Source organism: Cuculus canorus, chromosome 10, assembly GCF_017976375.1.
Source record: "Cuculus canorus isolate bCucCan1 chromosome 10, bCucCan1.pri, whole genome shotgun sequence".
Classification (NCBI taxonomy): domain Eukaryota; kingdom Metazoa; phylum Chordata; class Aves; order Cuculiformes; family Cuculidae; genus Cuculus; species Cuculus canorus.
The window spans coordinates 8,730,024-8,753,028 of NC_071410.1; the positions used below are offsets into that span (position 1 = coordinate 8,730,024).

General features: G+C 40.3%; 1 protein-coding gene across 6 annotated transcripts in view; it reads right to left on the reverse strand.

Moving 5' to 3' along the window:
* Positions 1–2,762: 2,762 nt before the first annotated feature.
* DOCK11 (dedicator of cytokinesis 11) overlaps positions 2,763–23,005 on the reverse strand; it is an 81,013-nt gene continuing 60,770 nt past the window's right edge. For 2 of the 6 annotated variants that reach the window (XM_054075358.1, XM_054075357.1), the window contains exons 43-55: positions 21,621–21,803; positions 20,853–20,966; positions 18,992–19,207; positions 18,853–18,910; positions 17,291–17,397; positions 16,265–16,387; positions 15,040–15,153; positions 13,236–13,382; positions 11,976–12,186; positions 11,468–11,658; positions 10,775–10,875; positions 9,612–9,750; positions 2,765–7,059 (exon numbers count right to left, since the gene is read on the reverse strand). In XM_054075358.1, the coding sequence (XP_053931333.1) occupies positions 6,937–7,059; positions 9,612–9,750; positions 10,775–10,875; positions 11,468–11,658; positions 11,976–12,186; positions 13,236–13,382; positions 15,040–15,153; positions 16,265–16,387; positions 17,291–17,397; positions 18,853–18,910; positions 18,992–19,207; positions 20,853–20,966; positions 21,621–21,803 (1,827 nt within the window). In that variant the 3' untranslated portion in view covers positions 2,765–6,936. Of the gene's footprint in view, positions 7,060–9,611; positions 9,751–10,774; positions 10,876–11,467; positions 11,659–11,975; positions 12,187–13,235; positions 13,383–15,039; positions 15,154–16,264; positions 16,388–17,290; positions 17,398–18,852; positions 18,911–18,991; positions 19,208–20,852; positions 20,967–21,620; positions 21,804–23,005 lie in introns of all 6 variants that reach the window. The other 4 variants (XM_054075359.1, XM_054075362.1, XM_054075360.1 and 1 more) reach the window with 4 other exon arrangements.

Sequence of the window (23,005 nt, forward strand, 5' to 3'; positions counted from 1 at the left end):
AAGACGTTCGTGTTCTTGCACGAGGGAATAACTATGTTAGCCCATCTACAAGTTCTGTTGGTGTTGAACCTAGTAGTTATTTAACCCCCTGGTTGAAATCCTCTTTTTAAAATCCCTTCTGCAAATTCAGGTCGTTTTGATAGTTGTCATCTGTACTGGAAATTTCTGTTGCTCGTTTTCTGATCAGCTACTACAGAGATTTTGTTCTATAAACTTCCCCAAATGCCTTCTGCTTCAGTCCCTTCCAAACACGATGCAGTCGATTTTGCTTTTACTTTTACTGGTGTGACGTGGCAAGTAGTTTTCCTGAATTTTCACGGAAGTGGGAATGTCACACGAGTGGAGTTTTGACACATTCCAGGATAAGAAAACTTTTGGGATAAGGCTTTTTCTTCCGACCTAGTTTTCTGTGGGAGCTAGCAAGCTCGCTCCCAGTTGCTACCCAAATACAAGTATTATAAAAACAGTACAGATCCATCTGAGAGTAAACTCTGGCTCAGTTTCAAGGCAAAAATTCATTAGTGAGAATTACTTATCCCTAAGCCAACGAAACGTTTCAGTATTTACTCAGTGCTTCAAGGAGTTTTGCAAGAGTTCATCTGCTTTTCCGACGCTCATTTTAGAAAAAGAGAAGCGTATCTTTTTATGACAGGGTGGGGTATATCCTGAGCTGGCTTTTCTTTTCTGCTTTTCTGCCTGTTTGTGTTTATGCTCGTGGAAAACAAATAGAATTTAGCCAATTTCCTAGCTGCAAGGTCCTGCAATTATAATAAAATACAAATTATGGCTGAAGTTCCAGGATGTGGAACCTTTAAATTGTGTGACTATGATCAGACTGTGTGGCTGCCTGTAGCCGGCGTGGACTTTGCCTGCCAGTGATGACCTTTTTACAATAAACCCGATCCAAGATACTGTGATCTTTCTCTCTTGCTTTCGGTTTTCTTTCTTTCCTTCTCTCTGTTTTGTCCACTCTTTCTCTTGGCCAGAGCCAAGCACATATGCAATGGTTTGCGTGCTTTTGGCTGCCTGCCTGTCATCAGAGGCAGCTGAAATGTATTTCCCCAGCTCTCTCTTCCTGGAGCGCTTGGCTTGTTGTCACATTCTCATCCTGGTGCAAGGCAATCAGTACTCCTGCCAAAGCCTTTGATCCCTTCCCCCTACCCGAGATTTCCCATTTCTCAATCTCACAAAGTCCCATCCTGCATTTTTCTGTTGCAATCTTCGTGCTCGCTCATGTTGTTTTTAGACTATACACCTGCACTGTAGTGCCTGGAACTCAGACAGATACAGCTGAGGTAACTTTAAAATGATCTGTTAAATAAGTATTTGCAGTATGGCTTCAAGCTTGCTGGAAACTGATTTATGATCATTCTGCTGATCTGCCTGTGCTGTTTCCACCCAAGTAACCAAAGCTGGCGATTGTGGCTGTGCCCTGAGTTTGCTGATGCACTGAAAAAAAAACCCAACTAACATTTTATTTCTGCACGTTTTCCCTAACTCAGATTAACAAATGATGCAGGTGTGATTGCATGATTACCGAGTCCAACAAGAGGCAGTGGTAATTAGCAGCATAGGGCTGTGGGGAATTGTCATTTTTGGGTGTGGAAGAGTCCTCAGTTGCCCCACACTGATGGTGAGATTCTTCCTTTTTTAACTTCTGATTTTGCAGTAGCTTCTGTCAATACTTTAGGTCTCTACTGACATAATTACAGGCTCCTCAGAAGATGACCGGGGTCAGTAAAAAAAAGGCTCAATTAGAATACAGCTGAATCTGAGGCACAAAAATCCAAAATAGTGAGCTGAAAAAACCCGGTCTGACTCACAGGATCTGTCCCTTTTTGACCTCAGTATTTCTGGGGAAGGTCTAGTTTTGTGATATGTGTGTTCAAATGGCCATGAACTCTGCAAGTTCTCTCCAAGCTGCTGCCCAAGCATCACCAGAAATCAGAAATGATGCGGAATAAAAACTACATCCTTTGAAGAGTGCTTCCGGGTAGATGTGGAACTGTGTGCTTGTGCAAAACCTGTATTCTTCTCCAATAAATCGCTCCTTTAAGTCCATGCATCAACTTTTCTGCTCACAGTTCCCTTAATACCAAGGTCTATTTAATTCATCTATTTATTTATCAAGGGAATAACTCCCTTGCCTCTTATTATCCATCGATTTATTATTGATCAGTTATTATCCAAGAAGAGCAGGAACCTGATCCTACTGGCGTTTGGCCAAGGCTTGCAAGAGACCTATAGAAGAAGCTTCAGTGATAGAAGACAGTGGTAGAATGCAGCAATACAAAAAGCAGTTTGCCTTTTATCTGATGGTGTGAGATAAATAACAGTAGTTGTACCTGACTTCCATTGCATCATGCAACAGCGACTAAAACTGCCTGAGCTTGCCATATATATATATATTTGCCATTTAAGTTGAGTGAGTTGGAGTAGAGTGACAATAGATGGCTTTGAAAATTGGAACTACAAAATAGAGCAAAAATGTGATTACAAAGTTAAGGAATATCCTCTAGGCAAGTAGTATGATGTGCTGGGACTAGTGATTCACACCTGTTTGTAAATTTGTATGGATTTCTATGTCTGTCTCGGATTTGCTGATGAATCACGTTTTCAGGATCCTCCGAGCTGGATGTGTGGCATTTGTGCTCCTTTGGGATTTCTGAATCAGCATCTTCTATTTGCTGCTGCATAATTCAGTGTTAACAACCTCATTTGGTGAACTTGTGTATTCAAAGATTTATTAGAGTCATCTTCTTTAGAGGCAGTATGTGCAATAGCTCATTTGTCTATGTCTTAGCCCTGTGATTGTTGCACCAGTATGAGCTTCAGCTCACTTATCCTGTTCTGTGAAGGAAAAAAACCCTCCTAAGCAAAAGTGTTTATTGCAACACTTATTTTTGACTTGTTGTGTAGTCTTTTGTTTTGACCTGGAATAAACTCTTGTTTTACCTGGATCAACTGAAATGTGCTTTTGCCCTAGCTTCTTGTCAAACTTAGTGATTTGTCAAGAAAAATAAAACAAGAATAAGGAGAGCAACGTAAGATCATATTACTCGGCGTCAGAGGTACATCAGTTAACAACCGAGGCAAATGGAACGTTCCATTCTGTCATCACACACAGAAGGTTCAACAGGGCTTGTACAACACACATATATGCAACATGCATGATAAAAGCACTTCTGTTATGAATATGTAGTAGCAGGTGTTAAATTTACATGAAAAGAGAGTAAATTACATCCAGAATAGTTGAAATATTATGTGTATTATCTTAATTGTTTCACCATTGTTAGACACAAGAATATTATTTAAAGGTTAAGTACTACAGTCTGTGGTTACGTAATAATTAGTTGAATACAGTACTCCCGAAACCACTAAGAACTCCTTGTTTAATTAGAAGAACTCAGCTCAGTGAACATCAAATGAACACATGCTACTCTCAAATGCGTAAATGCAGTAAGATGTGGTTTAATTTGTATGAGACTTTTGAGCCCATGATTCTATGATTTCCACTTGTGTTCTCCACCAGTTCTTTTGGGCTGTGTTACGTCAAGTAATGGGGTTATTTTGAAACCGTCTGTGAAGTCCATGGGACTCTGTTTTTACAAGAATGGAAAACAAATATTTTTGATCTCCTCTGAGATATGGGGCACTATGCTTATGTAAACTTTTATTCTGTATCAAAATACCATGTGGTTCAAAGTTGTGAAACAAAATAAACACGTTACACACTACAGACATTCTCACGTCCATGATTTTCCATTTCTTGGTCTATCTCATGAAAATTTCTGTTTTCAGAAGAAATTTAGAACATCAGGTAGTATGTAAAAATATATACTTAGCTGCAGTAAATTCGGGGTTCCAGATTTTTTGGGGAAAGAAACGTAACTCTGCAGTGATTTATTTTAAAATACTACTTTCTAATCTCTGCAGAGAAAAAAGAAGTAAGTCCAAGCAGAGAGTAAATGTGTACTCACTCTGTCTAGGTGTGTAAATCTCTAAAAGCATGTTCTCATATATAAAGTGTTGGCAGACCCTGTGTTACTACGTGTCCTGCTTGCAAACAATCTGGCTCTAACACATCCAAAACAGTCCTGGTACTGAGAGCAGCCAAGTACGCTTAATCCTCACTGATAGATCCTTTTTCTTCTCCTTTTATGCAAATAATTTAGCGATTGCAAAATTACCAGTGCTTCCCTTCTGGAGACTTGACATGTTATGCAGCAGTTTTACAGCAAATATAATTAGAGGTGTATATATAAAGTAAGCATGTGTAGCTGTATTGATAGAGAGAAAGAGTGCAGGTCAGGTTGTAATTTGAAATATGTCTACTGATTTTTACAGATGAAAAAACTCTCGCCGTTCCTTAGGCAGTATAAGAAAACCAAAAGTGTTAATGAGCAATAAACATCTGTATTCTTCCAAAAAAAAGGGTAGCAAATAGGAAGTACCCAGTGTGAATACCAGCTACATAAAACAGGCACATATACAGAACGCTCCCCAGATATATCTGTCAATTAAGCTATTTAAACCTGAAATAAGAAAAAAATCTGGAGGACTTCTTTAAACTGGGACAGTTACACAGGAAAAACATAGGAAAATAATATGCAAGCATTTTCTTGGCACTGTTGTCCAGATACAGCTGTAAAATAGCTAATTACCACTCCCTATCATTTCTAGATTGGTGAAAATGTAGAGAAAACCCAAGCTGCCAGTCTTGTTACAACCCACCTAAAAAGGACAAATCTTCTTTGTGTGATTTTTCTGTTAAAAATCCAGTCAAATTACCTGCAGGACAGGAGGCAAGTCCTTAGGGCTTGATAATTTTTGTTATTCATCAGAATAACACATGGATTCTGATCTGTAGTGATTGTACATATTCTAATTGGACTGGTATTAAATACTTCTTTTGGCTGAATTACTGAGACAGCTTTCCGTTATAATGACAGGACAACTCCAATATCAACAATGAAGTGAGACGTTCAGAAAATAATTCACTTTGAATCGTTAAAGGCATCAAAAACATGAGTAAGAATTTCACTGGAATTCCAGTAAACATAAGGAACAGCAACTGAAAATTCAGCCAACGTTGTTTTCTCACAACATTAAAGACAAAAAAAAACCCCATTTCGCTGCAATTCCAGGAAAACAATTAGGTTAACTGTAGTATTTAAAAGAGCTATAGTGCAAGAGCTGTCGGATGTCCACACTTTATTATGTGTGATTGTATTGAAAATATGCCTTTAGCAGAGTTTAACGAGCTCCAAAAACATCTTGGAACGTATTTACTGTTAAACAGCTTCACCACATTTTAGTAAAGCAATTCGGGAGAACTCACTACCTGCCTTTAAATATTACTTTTTGAAAGATGAAAATGAATAAAGTAGCAACCGTATTTAAACCTACCAGTCTCTCTTCCTCTTCCTCTTCTGCTAAATTTAGAGGCTGCCTGGCATAAAAGCACATACAAGCAGAAACGGGACCTTTTTGTTACACAGGCATATCTCTGTTTTGCTTGCAAAAGCTAAAGGGTGAATTTACGGATCACAACATTATTTTCCCAGAAGACAATTGAGTATTTAGAATCGGGCATAATAAACATTTTGAAATATGGCCCAATTGCTATTTGAAGATAGTTTTTTTTACAGAACTACTAAGCTTAACATTTTATAGACACTATAGCTAAACTAAATACTCAGCAGGAGTACTTTTATTATGGCATTTTGTTACATATCCTTAAAAAAACCCCAGCCTTCCCACGTGAACTACTGGAACCATATTTACAATTGATGGGATTTTGAAAAATATGAATGTTAAAAATGTTGTAAAAGAATTATCAGTCTGTTTTTTTTTTTTATTCCTGCATCTGAAAGCGTCTTATTGAAAACAGACAGAGATAATGTATGAAAGCTTTGGGGAGAGGAAGAAGAAATAAAAGAATTCTGGAAAACACATTTTCTCCAACCACCTGTCAGACAAAAATAGTGGGCTTTCAGAAAACAGAGCTGTTTAACAAGAGAGAACATGCATGGCATATGATGTTAAAAATCCCGCAGTTTTGTACGAGTTATTTTGATGCACTGCAATAGTTTTTTTTTAAAGCACATCTCAGAGTTTTTCTGAAAGGTGTTAAAGCACTTTATAATTCCCAACACACTATAAGGTGTCCTTGGAGTTTGTATTTGTGTGAGACCACGAGTGACAAAAAGAAAATCTCATATCAAATGAGCAGTCTCTTCTCTCAGTGAGTAGAATCCATCCTTCTATAACTGCAAAAAGTTACCCAACATTGAAATCAGCTATAATAAGCTCAGCTTTCATAGAGGCTACTTTAGAATTATCTGCTCAGAGTATGTATGAAAATGATTATTTCTGCATTAGGTCTCACTTACTCCATATTAGGGCAAGTTTACTCTCATGCTGTGAGTGCAATAGTGGTGTCCAGACTTCAAGTCAGTTTTTAGAAGCAGAAGGTCTCTTACTAGTGACTAAAATTTCTTCTTCACGTTCCCTGTCCAATAAAGCTTTCAGCAGCAAATACGATAAAATGCTAATTTCTATATACTCTATGCTCCTTCTATTTACAAAGAAGTTTTACATTTTATTATATTCCATTGTACAACTTTACATAGTACCGTTATCGTTTCAGTTCATAGTTCAGCAATCCAATACATATTTAGCTTACTGCCTTTCCATGTCCTGTTAACACATTTTTAGCTTAAAAAAAAAAAAAATAGTAGAAAACAAGCACAGTGGTGCAATGTCCAGGCACTTTCAATGTTGCTCAGCAAAATAAGCAAGCACCCTGTTTGAAAGCATGGCAACTTTTTGAGGAAAAAAAATCGAATCTTTGCTCATCATGGATTTTTTTAAATATCCTTTGTACAGTTCCAAGTATTCCTGAGAAAGCTCTGTAAAATATGACTGATATGTTTATATCTCAGCAGTGGGTCTGAGTGAACAGTAACTTCCGTCACCAGATGTTCCGCTGATTGCACAGAAGACGTGTAAGGAGTCGTGCATCCATGGTGAATGCATTGTATCTTCATGGTAGATCTAGACAAAACAAAACAGTCACAAATTCAGTAAAAGTACCAGTTCGTTATAAGAATCAAGCTGTTTAAAAAGGTATGCAAAAGAGAGAGCCAACCTTGTCTTCAAAGCTGTTTCACAAAGGCAGCGTAACAAAGAAATGAGAAAGAAGAGTAATTTAGCAGTTTCTGTAGCATTCATATTTACACAGTTCTGTGTATTACTGGATCATTTTTAATTACAACTATCCAGTATAGGCAAGAAGCAGTTCTCCATATGGCATTTATTATATCTCAGCAGTAACCGAACTATAATAGTTCTTTTTGTTAAGCACAGGGAGTACCTGCAGCTGGATACAGCAAACACTCACCACATTGTGCCACGTGGATTTTGTACTTTATAACCTAAAGGATGGTCTTACAGCACAGGATCAAACTGGACTCCTCAAGACCTGATTACGTATTTGTGTTTCACTCTGTGGTTCACCGGTCAAGAAGTTAATTCAGCCTGAATTTTCATTAGTGAAACTGTGATCACTGGCCATCATAAACAGTTTCTGGACGTTGAGTTTTCTACCACTCTTCAAGGCTTCCTGTACCTTTTCCGCTGCATTTTATCTTTTATTTTGTGTAATTTTATCTTTGATTTTGGCTGACCCAGTGAGTCACGCACCTGTCCTGCCATCTCAAACTAAGCTCACTGCCTGTGTTGTTTTGGGGCACTGACACTATTTAGAAAAGCACCTATTATTTGCAGTGAGAACCTTAAATTAATGTTAATATAGTTTTTATTAAGTTAGTGGTTAATTGAGTAATTTTGCAGAAAAGGAAAATATATTCCAGTAAGTTTAATTTCTTAGATGCTTAGGTCATTTAATGGCAATACAAAGGTCAGTGGTTATCTACATAAAGTTGGAAAACCATAAAGAACACTGCTCATCAACGTGATCTTTAAAGCTGCCATTTGATCCAATTCAAGAAGAAAGTGAAAAGTATATCCTTCCCAGTGAGCCTTGTATTTTGATATTTTGGTTGCTGTAATATTTTGTCCATTAACCGAAGGCAACATGACTGTGAATTTGTAAACCTATCAAGATAATAGGGAGTGTGCTTTAACAATGCTTCTTTGTTTTAAGATAATCTTAACTATTGTACTGAGATGGGGCAGAATTGAGTGATTTGGTTTTGATTTGAATATTGCAGAATTGAGAAACCACGAAAGTTCCAGCAGCTGCATGCAAATGAAATGTCTTGGAAAGGTTTACTTGCAAACAGCTTATAGTATAAGCAGGTGGCAACTCCTATAAACGAAAATCACTGAGCAAAATTCAGTAGTGAAGTATACATGGTATACATGAAAAAAATGAGTGCACAAATGTATAAAATTAGTAGTTTGCACACTAAGAAAATTGTAGTCATGAGCAGAACAGCAGGGAAATCCAACAAATGTAAGTGGGATGCAGCAGCCACCTGTTCTCAAATGGATCCTCCCTTATAATCCCTTACACAAAATTCAGCCCCATCATGATACTGCACATACTGTTTTCCTGAAATTATATTGTATTCTTCCAAAACAAGAATTTGTTTGATTTCTGCAAGCATTGTTTTATCGTAAATAAACCTAAGTCACAGAGGGCAGCCTGGTGCAGGTGCATTATTGTGCCACTTGCACATTTTAGCATTAGTTTGAACAACTGCTCAAGTTATTGTGGAATTTGCCTATGTAGTTTTAGTGACTTAAAATGTTGCATTTTTAATTAATAGTGACATATGGAACGTATGTTGAGTAACTGGGAGATCCTGAAAACACTCTTCTAAATTTCAGGTGCTATGAATCACAATGGAGTCTTTCCCATTCATTTTCTGTTCTTGATGCTATAAATCTACCAAGAGCTTTCTTTTGTCACAATGATGGCAGAATTAGAGAGAAGAGCTTCAGAAAGCCAGTTTTCATCTAATTTCACAGCATGATGCTAGCTAGAACTGCAACTGTTCTTTGAATCCCTCACCTCTCTGATGCTACTATTCAAAAGTATTTTCCTAGAAATATCTAAGAAAACATTAAAACACAGGTCAGATAAATTAGCACAAATATTTTAACAGTGCATATATGGAGCATGTTGGCAATAGACTACAATTAAAAGAAAACCTCCTTTAATGAAAAAAAATTTAAAAAGGAACTTAAGATGGATATAACCGAGGAAATAGAAATTTTGCCAGAGAATTTCAGCCTGTGACTTATCACAGGATTCTTACAATGTAGAAGAGATGAGGCAAAACAAGACACGGGATTTCTGATGACCACAGTAGCCGGTAACTGATATCATGTGTCACCAAAGACTCCACCCTGAAGCAAACTGTATACCAAGACCAGGCTGAGACTTGCAATCAACAGAAACCGGTTTGAGGAATCCACCAAGTGTATAATTTAGTTTTCACATTCAGTTACTCGTCTTTTTATATTTAGCTAAATAACATGAAGAGTGATCAAGTTTTCACTTCATTTTCAATGAGGTTTCAGCACTAGCTAGTTTTCAAGCACACAAAACCACCTCTGTAGGCTCCCAGAGTACGTGCCTGTTCGTGGATGATGTCAGAAAGCTCTTTCACCATATCCCGAAAGTTTGATTTTAACCCTTCATGGTACTCCAGTTGATCCTCCTTAATGAGCCGTTCGTTGAGCTCCAGAGCAATGCCACAGGCTTGTATAAACTTCCTGGGGAGGAAAGGAATGAACTTTGGGCATTGCGATAGTCAAGTCTTCTACCAAGGCAAACAATCAAACAGATAAGCAAATCTCTTCCCCACAACCCTTGCACCCTACTCTTTTCTCTAATGTTTGGGACAAGTCACTTTCTTAGAGGATCGCTGGCACAGTGGATCAGGGAATGGGGAGGGACTGCAACACAGGATTGGGCTTTCTGCTGGAGCTCCTCTGAGCTCCTGTATCCTCAGGAGATGGGACACATGCACCTGCTGTGCAAGACAGTGGTCTCACACCTTCTCCCCAACCTGTAGCACCACACATAGCTTGTAGATCCCAGGTAAGTCCAACAAGCTGCACACAGGGTCACCAAATGAAGGGAAGCCATGGTCAGGTACAAAGGGAAATCAATAGAGCAGGGCTTGACAGATCTGGATGTAAGTGATGTATAGCACACGTGCTTGAGAGGTCAAGTTGCTAACAGACACACCCTCTAGAAAAAAGTTTAGATCACAGGGAGCTGTAACATTATCTTGGTTACTGGTACTAATTTCCCTAGCTTCATTTCAAGCACAACTGGGATTTCTGGCGATTTTTTCATGAAATAGAGATTGTTTTTGTCCTTCTGGTTGCACTGCAAAGCTGGAAAACAAAACTACGTTCCCCTTTTCCCTGACTAGGAAACAGTGCACAATATGAAAGATCCCTGAACACAAGACTGTCAGACATCTGTTTTTCAAAGATATTACCCTTTCTTCGCACTATAACCTCAAATATCCACACAAACCATTGATGCAGGCATTCAAGCAAACCACCCCATAGAGATCACAGCCTTAAGCTTGGAAACTCTTGACATACACAGTTACATTGGGTTTTTTCACATGTGTGAGCACCCACAACCCTGTGTGACCTGGATCTTTATAAGCAACATCCGAGCATTCAGCATCTGCTGATTTTGGAGACAGACAAAAATATAAGCAAAGCAGGTACCACGTTCCAGCCAGCTGGGTAATTTTTATTACATTAGAAATCCTACCTGAACATTTCTTTTAACTCATTCACCTTCTTAGTAGGATATTTGCTGGACTGGCTGTCACTTAGGAAAGCTCTGGCATAGGCCAAGGGACCAGCATTAACCTAGAACCAAAGCAGTAAGAAATCATTTATGCTAGAACTTCATTTGAGTTACTTAAAGGCAGTTATGAAGGGAATAACATTTTTTTCTTTTACAAAAAACATTAGCATCTTATTTGAATGTCATTGGCGCTGCACTAATGATGACATCTAGTTTTTTGTAAGACTGAAAGATAAATGGAGGTAAAAAGAGAGATGCAATTTGTTTCCTCATAACTTTCTTCTTATTTCTGTTTAGAAAAGCAGTATGGTCTGAATCTTAAGGTCATTTATCGAGCTTGAGAAAAGTCAAGTTTACAAAAAGGCTATTTGTGCCTGATATTTACAGTAGAGTCGTCAAGAACTAAGCATATATTTCAGCATTCACCCACAGCCAACTAATACACACACTTGCACTTGACACTGTAAACATTACTGGACAAAATACTAATTACCATGAGCCACTTGCTAATGCACGTGGCAGGACAAGCTGTGCTGGCAGGCTGATGGCTGCAGTGCTGCAAACAAGGTAGTTAATGGTTTCTGGAAAGTAAATGTGTTGCATTGTGAAAAGAGGACTCATTTGGAGACATGTATGTGAATGTAATGGACTTACTTGCACGGAAACACAGCCTTGCAATTTGAGTTGCAGCTGGATCATGTCAACATCACCAGCAGAGCAGAGTTTCTGCAGCTCTGCTGTCTTGTCTTTTATTTCATCAGTAGCAACATCAATTGGTTTTAAATTAACCTGATGTTCATAATTGACAGGAATTCTCTTCTTTACATATGGGAAGGAATTCAAAGCTAGGAGAAAGAGCAAAGAAGTTTACAGATTGAAAAGTCATGCAGCAAATAAAAGTACTCTTCATAGAACATATACGAGCAGACACTTGCCCCCTCTGTATTTGTGAAATCTTGAACAAGGCTATAATTTACCATCACTATTTCTTAATTTGTAAAAATTTGCACATAGAAATGAGGTAGATTCCCTCTCTCAACCAGAATATTGTATCACGATTCTGATAAAGCAGCTGAGAGAACTTCTGATATTTTCATGAGCTAAAATAGTCTAAAAATAGCTGCTGATTCAAACTGTGTCATGTTCACATGCTTTTACTTACTAGTTAGAATGGTCCTTTTTTTGCATTGTTCTTCCACACTGCCATGCTTTTTTCCAGATAAAGTGTAAGGAGTTTCAAATACAAATCTATTGATGTTATGATTTCTTTCAAATTCCGTCTTTCTTTCAGAGATTTCTTTTTCTTCAAAATAGGGCTTCACATACGTCACTTGAATATGGGCATACTTAGGATCAAGGTCTTTAACATTGACCTGTAAAATAAGGTGGTTTCTCACTAGAAGGACAAAGATTAGCAATGTAACTTATAATGGCCTAATTTATGGACTGGGATGTGATTTAAACCGATTCCCTGCTGACCTAGCCCCACTGCACGCAGGCAAATGACACAAAATATTCCCTTTGACCTCATCTGTAATGTCTAGACCGTCCACTATCGGACTCACAAGGAGGTGGCACAAGACATACCTCATATGGTGCCAAGCAAGCTGCATCTGGAACATGTAGCCACATCTCTTCATCCATCAGCAGAGTACATGCCTGAGCTACTTAGTCCTTCTAACACGACCGCATTGCTTCCAAGCCATAAGCTAAAGTTCACACAGTACTCTGCTGTGGCATGCAAATCTGCAGGCTTGAATAAAGCGAGCTTTGAGATCACCAATATGACTTTGAATAACCCAGTCATATCCACGGTTACAACTTAAGGGTTTGAACAGTCTTTGCAGGGGGCATTAATTGTTCCATGGAAAAGGAAGGAGCTATGGCTATAAGGGCACAAAAGATTTTTTTGTAGACTTGTGGTGTCAAAGCAACAAGTAACTCCACTTCCAATCATCTGCTCCTCTATGCTGGCTCCTAGTGCTTCCCAAGAACAGGACACAGTGAAACATGGATTGGAATTTCCCATCCATAATTCCCAATTCATTTCTTTCTGCCTGGGAACCAGATCAGCACCAAAACTCGTCAAGCTGCGCAACATGTCCACACGGGCGCATGAGGATGCCAAGGACAATTTGAAGCAAGATGCTCCTAAGAGAGTGAAACACAAGGCTTGCCGCTCTTTTCCTACTGGCAGAAGGAAGGGCTGCTCTGTTATGTCCTATCTTCAGCTCCACAGAGCAAACCTCATCCTTCCGTGCTCCATTTGCACAGTGCTTAGAGCAGTGCAGTCCCAGGCCCTGAACACTAATAGAATATGTTTGATATTTTTGTCATGCTTGTCAGTGCGCTCTCTTGTACGTGGCCCTGACGTTCACTGCTAATAACATTTTGTTGGCTTGTTCATGCAGTTTAACTCTACCTTGTTAGAATCCTGGATAATTTTCACTGTCTCCGACCCAAATTTTTCTCCATAAAGTTTAACAAGTCTGAAGGAGATCTCCGAGAGGCCTGTCAGCTTGGGTTCCTTATAGATGTATTCCTTCCCATCTTCTTCTTCAAAGAATGTCTGCAATTAATCACAAACAAGTAGTGAGGAATAGCTGGGATTCTTTGCTTGGAGAAAAAGTTTTACTTTATATTTCCTACTTTGAAAGCAAGTTTCTACTAACATTTCAGAAAGTCAAAAAGGTTTAGAAGGCGATGGCTTGCCCTGTTTAACAGCTTCCTTCAAAAATTGTGTAAAAAAAACCCATACATTTCCTCAATCAACACAAACACGAGCACAAAGGCTTGAGTATGACCAGGGGGAAATCTAAATAATGTGGAAAAGGGGTTTGGCCAGCATATGACCTTCAGAAAAGCTTGAAAGAGGCAAGCAGGAGAACAGAACACAAAAAAAAAGCATAAACAGCCAAAAGACACATATACTGAAAAAGCCATGAGAGACGTGAACTGTCTAAAGAGAAGTACTTTGTGTAGGCTGAAAGGGATTTAAAGGAACAGATAAATAAATATGTTTCCTCTGCTTTGATTCCTCTTGTATTCAGGAAAGTGGATCTCGGTGTATTTGCTCTAGAGACAATTGCATTAAAGGTTGTGGCTGCATGCCTCCCTATAATGGAAACAGCATGAAAACTTCCTATTTGGCAACCTGTTCCAGTCAGAAATTGTAACACTGTTCTAACTGTCTCTGTGTAGCTGGCATAGAAAGCCAGCAAAGCTTTAAAGTGCAGAACTGGATCAAGTGTTAGTTTTAAGGAGGATGATAGGATACATAGCTTAATTTAGGAGCTGATTCAGTTATTTTTACAGCCCCTAGAAAACCACACTAGCAGTTGTTTCCTTTTATCTATTGCTAACTTTATTTACTTTTTACATACCCAAAGCTGAAAATAAGATGAAGACAAATTAAAACATATGTTTGGTGCAGCAAAAGTCAATGCTTAGATAGATATGGGGAGGGGGGTGTATGTATGTGTTCAAAGATACAAACACAGGATGGTTTCAGGGGTAGTCATCATCCGCTCTAAAAGAAGGAAACAGGAAAGGCAGCGCTAATATAATTTACATAGAATTTTCTAAAGAGGGGTCCTGCATCTCCCTCACGGTTATGGGTCCAAAGGCAGAAGGAGATAGTTTAGAGACACAAGGAGAATGAAGAAAAAAAAATTGCAACTGCTTCCAGGCTCAGCATAATTAATCAGATATGATAAGATCATGCTTCTTCTTGTGACTGTGAGCACTGGATCTTGTCCATTTTTCCAGCTACCTCAGCTAACAAAAAATCCATCTCTACAAGTTTGTAACCCACACTGATACACATTTTGCCTCCATTTTCCACTCTGCTAATACACAGAGGGGAGCAGCAAGTGTCTGTAGAAGAAAATGTCTGTTTACATAGAAGATTATATACTGTTATACCCTATACACAGAAAATTATGTTTCCGTAATAATAACTATAATTACAACAATCTCCCGGTGTTCTCTGAACCCTGCTAAGCCATTTCTGAACTGCTGAGTTCTTCTATGAAAATCCCACCAGCAGAATAAAACTTCAGAATAAATCAAGAGCTGCTGGAGAGAGACACAAACCCTCACCTCAAAGTCGCAATATCAAAACGCTCATCTAGACATGCCAGTGGCTGCGCCAGCTTAAAGGCTGGCAGAGCAGCAGCTTTAGGGGCCAGGGTGCCTCGTGAGGGGTAGCTGATGTATATACTTACTTGTCCGTAAAAGGCCACTCTGAAAAAGGTTCCAAGAAGCCTCTTCCTTGTGTGCATTACTTCCAATATCTTAGCATATGCTCCATGAAGTGTTCTGTACAGTTGAGTAAGCTTCTGGAAATGAAATCTTAACATTATTGAAGCAGAATTTTGCGAGCAAGAAATTCTAGCTAACACTGGAAGCTACTGAGATATCTGAACACAATCCTTTGGAGAATTCAAATTTAAATTTCCAAATAGGTTGAAGTCATGCAGTTTTCTTTGAAAAACCTCAGCTTTAAGCACATGCTTTGGGTCTGAAAGGTACCGCAGACTGCAATAAGACCACTATCCTTAGAGAGAAGGTTGAGCAGGGATAAGATGAGGGGGAATGGTTTTAAGCTGAAAGAGGGGAGGCTTAGATGAGAACTTAGGAAGAAATGTTTTCCTGTAAGGGTGGTGAGGCACTGTCCCAGGTTGCCCAGAGAAGTCGTGGCTGCCCCATCCCTGTAGGTGTTCAAGGACAGGTTGGATGGGGCCCTGAGCAGCCTGATCTAGTGGGAGGGGTGGTGGTAAGGGGGGTGGTACTAGATGATCTTTAAGGTCCGTCCAACCCAAACCATTTGATGATTCTATGGTTCGATGTTCCCTGACTGAGCCTTTAAGGGTAGAGCAGCTTGCAGTATTTTACCCCCAAATTTTTTTTTTCTGATCAAAACCAGCTTTACGATGAAAAAATAGGCCAAAGCTTTCCCTGAGACAGGTAAGGAAAGAGGAGCAGTATTCAGCAACAGCCTCACTGAAGCATGGTCACAGCAGTGTCGGGAAGGAGCAAGGCAGAGGGCTGGTAACGGTTTCCTTCCTTCCTCTCCACTTACCACTAAATTACCTGTAGATCTAGTCCTTTCTTTGAACAGTCGACACACTGTCTTTAACCCTTAAAATGCTCAAGTATCAAAAAGAATCTGTGACTTTTATGAGCGTATGGAATAGTGACAGCTTTATTTTAGGAGAAGGATGTTGGAAATTATTCGCTTATACAAGTCTTCCATGCCTTTAGCTTTAATAATTAGCCTCCAGATCACTGCTTTCACTAATTTGTTTAATGACCAGCAACAAAGCACAGTGTGTGATTTACTGACACCAATCCGTTAACTCATAACCTCAAAATTAAAAACGCCTCCTGTTGTTTTCTTAGTGATTTGGAAAATTACCCGATAGATGCAAACCAGTTCAAAATGCCTACCTCAAATTCACGTCGCTTTTCATAAATAGGGATAATCAGTTTGGAAACTTCCGAAATTGTTTCATAGCGCTCTGCTTTCCACAGGCCATCTATACATTGCTCCAGCAGCTCCACCAGGACTTCCTATGAGATCCATCAAATGGGAGTTGTTAATAACAGTCAACAGTAAAAGAGAAAACCATTTAAACTTCAGATACTTTCACAGGTCCCAAAATAAGTAGCCACAGTTATATAAGTTTAAATCCTGTGTGTTCCTGGCCCTTCCAAATTTATTAAGAATGAAAGCTGGAATACATCATTAGCACAATAGTGAGCAAGTATATCTCTGTTATTTAGCTACCTCCCCAAGAGAATGCCAAAACTCTAGGAGGGTATGGAGATGGCAGCATTGGAAGTCAGAGGTACATGTCTATAAGAAACACATTCAAGGAACATGGGTGCAACAGCAGTGGAATGCGATGCTAAGGATCTCCAAGCCTAGTCTTGATGAATGGGCAATTGGGCAGCTGGATTGAAGGACCCCTTCAACACAGTTGTACAGAGATCTTGCAGAAGTAATTGTGAGACTTTGTGACTCATGGGATCTACCCACTTCCCCAGTGCCCTGCTATGGTTTCGGCATTGTTCTGCTAACGTAGTGTCTTGCAGCACGGCCCTAACTCAAGAGGAACCTAAGCTCACCTATCACTCAGCAGAGCCTGACGTGCATTCTGCCCCGTGCTGTGCTGCCCTGTGCTGGCAGAATTAGCGTTTGCATAAATGGCAGGCAAAGATTGTGCTGTAGCTTTTTCAGTCTTACTGTTAGAAAAGCTTTCAAAGGAACCAAGGACTTACACTAGATTTACCAATTAAATTGTATACAGAAAATCCTTCGATGCATATTTGTCTTGGCGAATTGCTGTGAAACAGTGTTCCTTACAGATGCCAGCGCACAACTATAATTTGTTAAAGCTCATATGAACAAAGCCTAAAATTAAATCCTAACCAGCTATAAAATATCCTGTTCCCTCTACCACAGGGCCTCACCTCACTGTAATGTACATCCATCATCCCACCGTCTTCTTTCATTGCACCTTCTTCATCAATGTTGGGAGTGATTTTCCTGAAGGCAGTGCATCCACTGGGGAAGAGTTCTGTAGCAGACAAAAGCAAACAGATTTGTGGAATAACATATGTCAAATGTGTCATACTTCAAAGGCCAGGGAGGAAGCCTACCTAACAGTGAAGCCCTACAAGAAGCAGGGGACCTAACTTCCATCTTTGCTACTGATTTACTCTATGAGACTGAGCACATCAGAACCTCTTGAGCCATTTGCCACGGGAGTCATTCCTAGCACGCAACTAACACCAAGCACAACAGATTTTCCAGTGTGCTGTCCAGAAGTCATCTTTGACCAACTTAATGGACTGCAACAAAGTGAAAGTCAGGAGAGAAGGACAAGGATCTATTTTTGCACAGAAGATGCAAGGAGAAGGCTGTTGCTGGGTGCTGGAGAGCTAGGTAGTAAGTGAATAGGACTGTACGCTTCTAGCAGTAAGCACAGCTCTTTATGTACCCCAGATCCTTGAGTAGGTTCAGCCTTTACTGAATCCTTTCCAGCCTATGCGTATGTAAAGAATGCCAGTGACAAAGATAACAGTGTATTCAGTTGATATTCATTTGGATTTGGACCTCTTCTTTTTTAGTACTTCTTTAGCACTGGTCCTGGCAAGTAGTAGCCTCTGGGGTGTAAATAAAAAGTTGCCAACTTTCAATACTCTCCCCTCTGTAGTGATATGAAATCTGTATCTGTATCAGAAAAACAAGTCCTGATTTTTTGCACTTAGGCAACACAAACTACAGAATTTGGAGGGAATCCAAGATCCCCAAATAAGGCACTTAGGACCTTTCCAGCCAAGGAAGTGCATGCAATCATGTTTTATGCAGCCTTAACTTTCTGAAATGTGTCCATTTCAACAATACTCCCTTACATGGAAATTAGCAATGGAGTCAATATAGGAACTGTGGAACAGATATTTAAAAGAAAACCTGCAAATTGGTGTTATTAGAGAACACAAAAGCCTGTCCTTCCTTTCTGTTTTGCATTAAGCCACAACACTCTGACTGTTCTTTACATATTTGTATAGTTAGAGCCATACTCTCATTTTTGGACTGACTCTTGACTGCTTTATTCTATAATTTTCTGTACCACCTACAGCGATACTTCTGATGAATGTCTTCACAGCCAGCTTTTAACAGGGGCTTCCCCTGTAAGCACATTTCCTAATGCAAAATATAACTGAACATTTAAACTGAGACATGATGTGTCAGTTCTTATTTTACCCAGCAGAGTGCCAGTGCAGGACTGTCTAAGCAGTCCCAGCCAGCCTAGTAAATGCTTGTGTTTGAACTCTTGGATATCTTTCTTAAAAAATACTAATTATCTTCTAGCTTTATCCACCACATTATTTTTTTTTTTTTTCGGTTTTAGCTCGTTTCTAAAATAATTAACCAAACTGAGAGAAACTTCTCTTTAAAAATATTCTGATCTTCCCAAAACCCATCAGTGCGTCATTGTCCTTGTGCCTCCCAAACAGTACACACTTACTTCTCCTGTGCAGAAACTCTGCAACGAGGGCTGCTACGTGAACATAACACATGGCTGCCTGCAAAGGACAAAGTGAAAATTAAAATGTCATCTGTACAGCTGTCTTGTTGTGCACCATGTTTTTAATTACATGAATTACCTCTGAAAAATCTCCGTTTTTTACATGTATCTTCGCCATACTGTCCAGCCACGTTTTCCGGAGCTCTGGGGTGCTTGCATAAGATTTGGCTAGACTGTACTGTAGATCTATCAACATTTCTGGATCCTTTTCATGTTCTTTCATTTGAGCGGTAGCCATAAGCACTGTACGAATTCTCTTTGTCAAATCTTTGACTTCAGAAGGAAAAGCAGTTGCCTAACACAAAACAAATGTAATTAGAAGCAAATACAGAAATAAATGCTGTTCCAGGCTTTGCTACCCCTTCAGCCAACACTCCGCTTACTGCTAATCTGAAAATGCTGAGAGTACAGGAGGTAAGACTGACTAGCTTTTACTTCTTGAACTCACACTGTATACAGCATACAGTATTTCATATGCAATAAGAGGCATTTCAGTCTGGGTGTGCATAGGGCCAGTCTCTCCTGGTCATGTGCAGGATGCCAAGTCGGCCATTCCCCACGCTGCAGTGAAACAGGTACTTTGGTGTCCTGAGGATCTGCTATGAGAGTGAGACAGTGGTGCTCCAGGCATGAGAATGTCACAGGACTGTGTAAACCATGCCTGAAGTATTTTTCGTGTCATTCGACATCTGGCTTATTAGTCACTGATGTGGTCACTCTTTAATTCTTAAAGCACCAAAGGCATTTGTAGAGCTTCCCACCACAGGAATGTAACAAAGAGAGAACTAAACATAGGCTCCATTTTGATCCCCTGCTCAGAGCAGAGTCAACACTGAGTTAGATTAAGGCTTGTCCGTCCACGTTTCATAATTTCTAAGGACAGAATTCCCACTTCTTTCGGGCTTGCCCCAGGGCTGCACCATATTCTTGTAAAATATTTTTTTCCTTAAGTAAAGTTGGAATTTCCCTTGTAGCAACTTGTGCCCATTGCCTCTTGTCCTGCCACCCCACGCCTCTGTGAAGGGCTTGACCTTGCCTCTGCAGCCTTCGATTTTGTATGGGAAAGCAGTTAGGTCTCCTCTCAGCTTCCTCTTCTCCATGATAAACCTGGCTCGTATTCCTGCTCCCTAGCTATCTTTGTGCCTGTGCACAGCATTCTCTCTGGTGTACTGAAATCTCTCTCATAGTCTTGCTTTTGAACTGGATATAAGGATGGTCTCATAATGTAAAATACAATCACCAAAGTACGTCTCAGTGAAACCCTTATCTGTGTGCAGAAGAAAACTGGGGGTTTTGTAAGATATATCCTAATTATAATTTTGTTAGATCATTATTCGACACCTAACTGAGGTTCTCAGTCCACCTTTAGGTCAATCACAGAACTGTAAAAACTCTTCCCTCCATCCTACTTTGGCAGCTGCACTGTATGCAATGGAGCAATAATGATATATTGTTCAATGGGTTGGGTAGGAGCTGTTAATTCTAGTGCAAAGACAGATAATTGTTTTTCAAAGAAATACAATCATTAATCTCCATGAAATACAGCTTTCTTAATATTACTGATGCTGAACTAATTAAAATTAATTCTTGCTAATTATTACCCTCTGGCAACGGAAGTTCCAGGCCCTCCCTTGTCATTCTTCTGAAAGCTGGAAGTTCTTGGAAAGCTCCTTGGATACCCTTGCAAGCAACACACTTTGCAAAGTATAACCTGAATTGCAGAGCTCCTTCCTCTTGGCGTGAGGCCTCACAGATGGATCATGACCTACCTGGCCCTGTTGCTGTTAACATAATACATGTTTACTGAGCAAACACAGCCCAGTATGAGCTTATATATCATAGTTCAAATCGTTAGCCTTAAACAAGATTTTATTGTGTGCATTCCCAGCCTTGTATTAATAGCTGACAGCACCCAGTGTGATTTAATTTCTCCAACTTACCTTCATAGGCCTGTCACTGTTTGCAAAATTGTTAATGATGAGCAAGGAGTCCTGAAACCTCGTTCCACCGCTGAGTGCCACATCTGCTATTAACTGGCTCACTGCAATTATTATCTGTTGGAACAGGGCATGGGCTTTAATTAAATGAGCCTTAATAGAAGAGTTTTATTGTCATACTTATATAAAACACTCATAGAAAAACAGCACTTCTTTCCCACAATTTAAGCAACAGTTGTTACTGTGGCTTTAGCATCAAATCTCTCATGCATAGATACTCACCAGAGGACCAAAGCGCTTTGTGGAACAGCAAGTTCACAGAATTAACAATATAATAATTGTAATACAAATCCCTGTTTGCAGATTAGTTACCTTCCTCCGTGACTCATTCCAACCCAGATGGTATTCACCTGTTCCGCTGGGTATTTGCATTTGCTTAAAAAAAAATCATGCTGCAAAAGCAGCTCCAGGAAAATCTCTCCTCCTGCCTCAACAACAGACCTTCCTGCCACCCATCCCACTTCATCCTGGCCAGCCTCCAGGGCAGAGATATGTTTTGTGTCTATGATTTCAAGAACTCAACAACTTGGGAGTACTTGATGGCAGTGTATTTTACTGAAAGGGCCCTGGACAAATTGCTGAAACAGGAATTAAGCAAAGTCTAGAGGATTTTTGTCCATATAACAACGGCAAGATCCTCTGCAGATATGAGGTGACATACTTATATTGATCTGAGGCATCCTGCTCTCTAGTTTTTCCCCAGTCGCTAACCTGAAGATGTGTCCTCAGAAACGTTCTTCTTTTGGTGAACTCAAAGTTATTTCTCATCAGCAGATATAGAAGAGCAGAGGCTTCATTCCTTGTGGAGGACACCTTGGAAGTGCAGCACTTCAGGATCTCGTAGCAGAGGGCAGCACACATGTTCACTCTTCCCTTGAAAAATGCTGAAGGAAACTTAACAAGAGGCATGCAAACATTAGGAAATACACCACTAAATGACACCTACATGGCTCAGATGGGCAAGGACATGAGGCAATACACGGGGCTCCAGCCTGGACAGCCTAAATAAAGCTTCTGCTAGAGTTCTGAGCCTGAGAGCATTTGTGGGAATGAATTCTGGGCCTATTTTTAATCACCTTTCCTGAAGCAATGTGACCTTTGCTGTCATACTCTTTGAGGATGCGCTCATGTATGTTTGTTGATCACCTACCCCAAGATCTTTTGGGTTCATTGGCAAAATCTCCCCAAGTGGGACAGACAGAAGTTTTATGCTCTTACAAAACCCACAAACACCAGCAGCAGGGCAGAGAGTGGTGGTTCCATAGACATTCCCACCAAAGGCTGCCATGTGGAACATCAGAAAATCCACTGGACGCCACTCGGAAGTCTGACTTCTCTGGGAAACATGACCTGTGATGCTCACACAGCTACTTCTACATGTCCTCACAGCAAAGCCTAAAATCGTGTTTGCCCTCAGGGACATAAACAAGAGACTTACTTGTCCCAGGGAGCCTAAAAATAGTGACCTGCCCTGGCTCCCCAGACAGAGTCTGCTCCAGGGACCAGCAGGATTAAGCCAAACCATAGCGTGAGCTATCTCTGTTAGCAACAGGACTCAGTGATCTGCAGCAGGATGGAGAAAAGCAGAAGGGGAAGACCAGCACCCCGTACTGCCGTAGTGCATCTATCACCTTACCAAACACCTACTTCTGAGCATCTCTGCAGGGGCAAGCTCAGCCGCGCCTGAGAAGCAGCCAGCTGCAGCGGGGCTCTGCTCCAGTGGGCAGCAGCCTCCACGCAGGGCTTGCCAAAGCCAGGGACCATCAGCGCATGTCTGTCTGGCCACGGTCACGAGTGGTGGCTGGCGGGGACAGGGCACTGCACACGGCTTCCTTCCACCCTGGCCACAGTGGGCTGGGTACAAGGAAGCAGAATAAGGAAGGGTTTTGTGCTGGCACACAGCCACCTCCGCAGCCACCACAGAGACCCAGCTGGAGTGGGGTGACGCCAACACATCCCGGAGGGAGCAGAAGCTGTTATAGAGTATTGCACAGTGGCACTCTGCTCCCTCTGCTGCAGCTGGGGAGCAGCCCCAGGGAATTTCCCAGCACAAAGAGGCAACAGAGGCAACCATGCTTTTAGTCTGTTCAGAGACG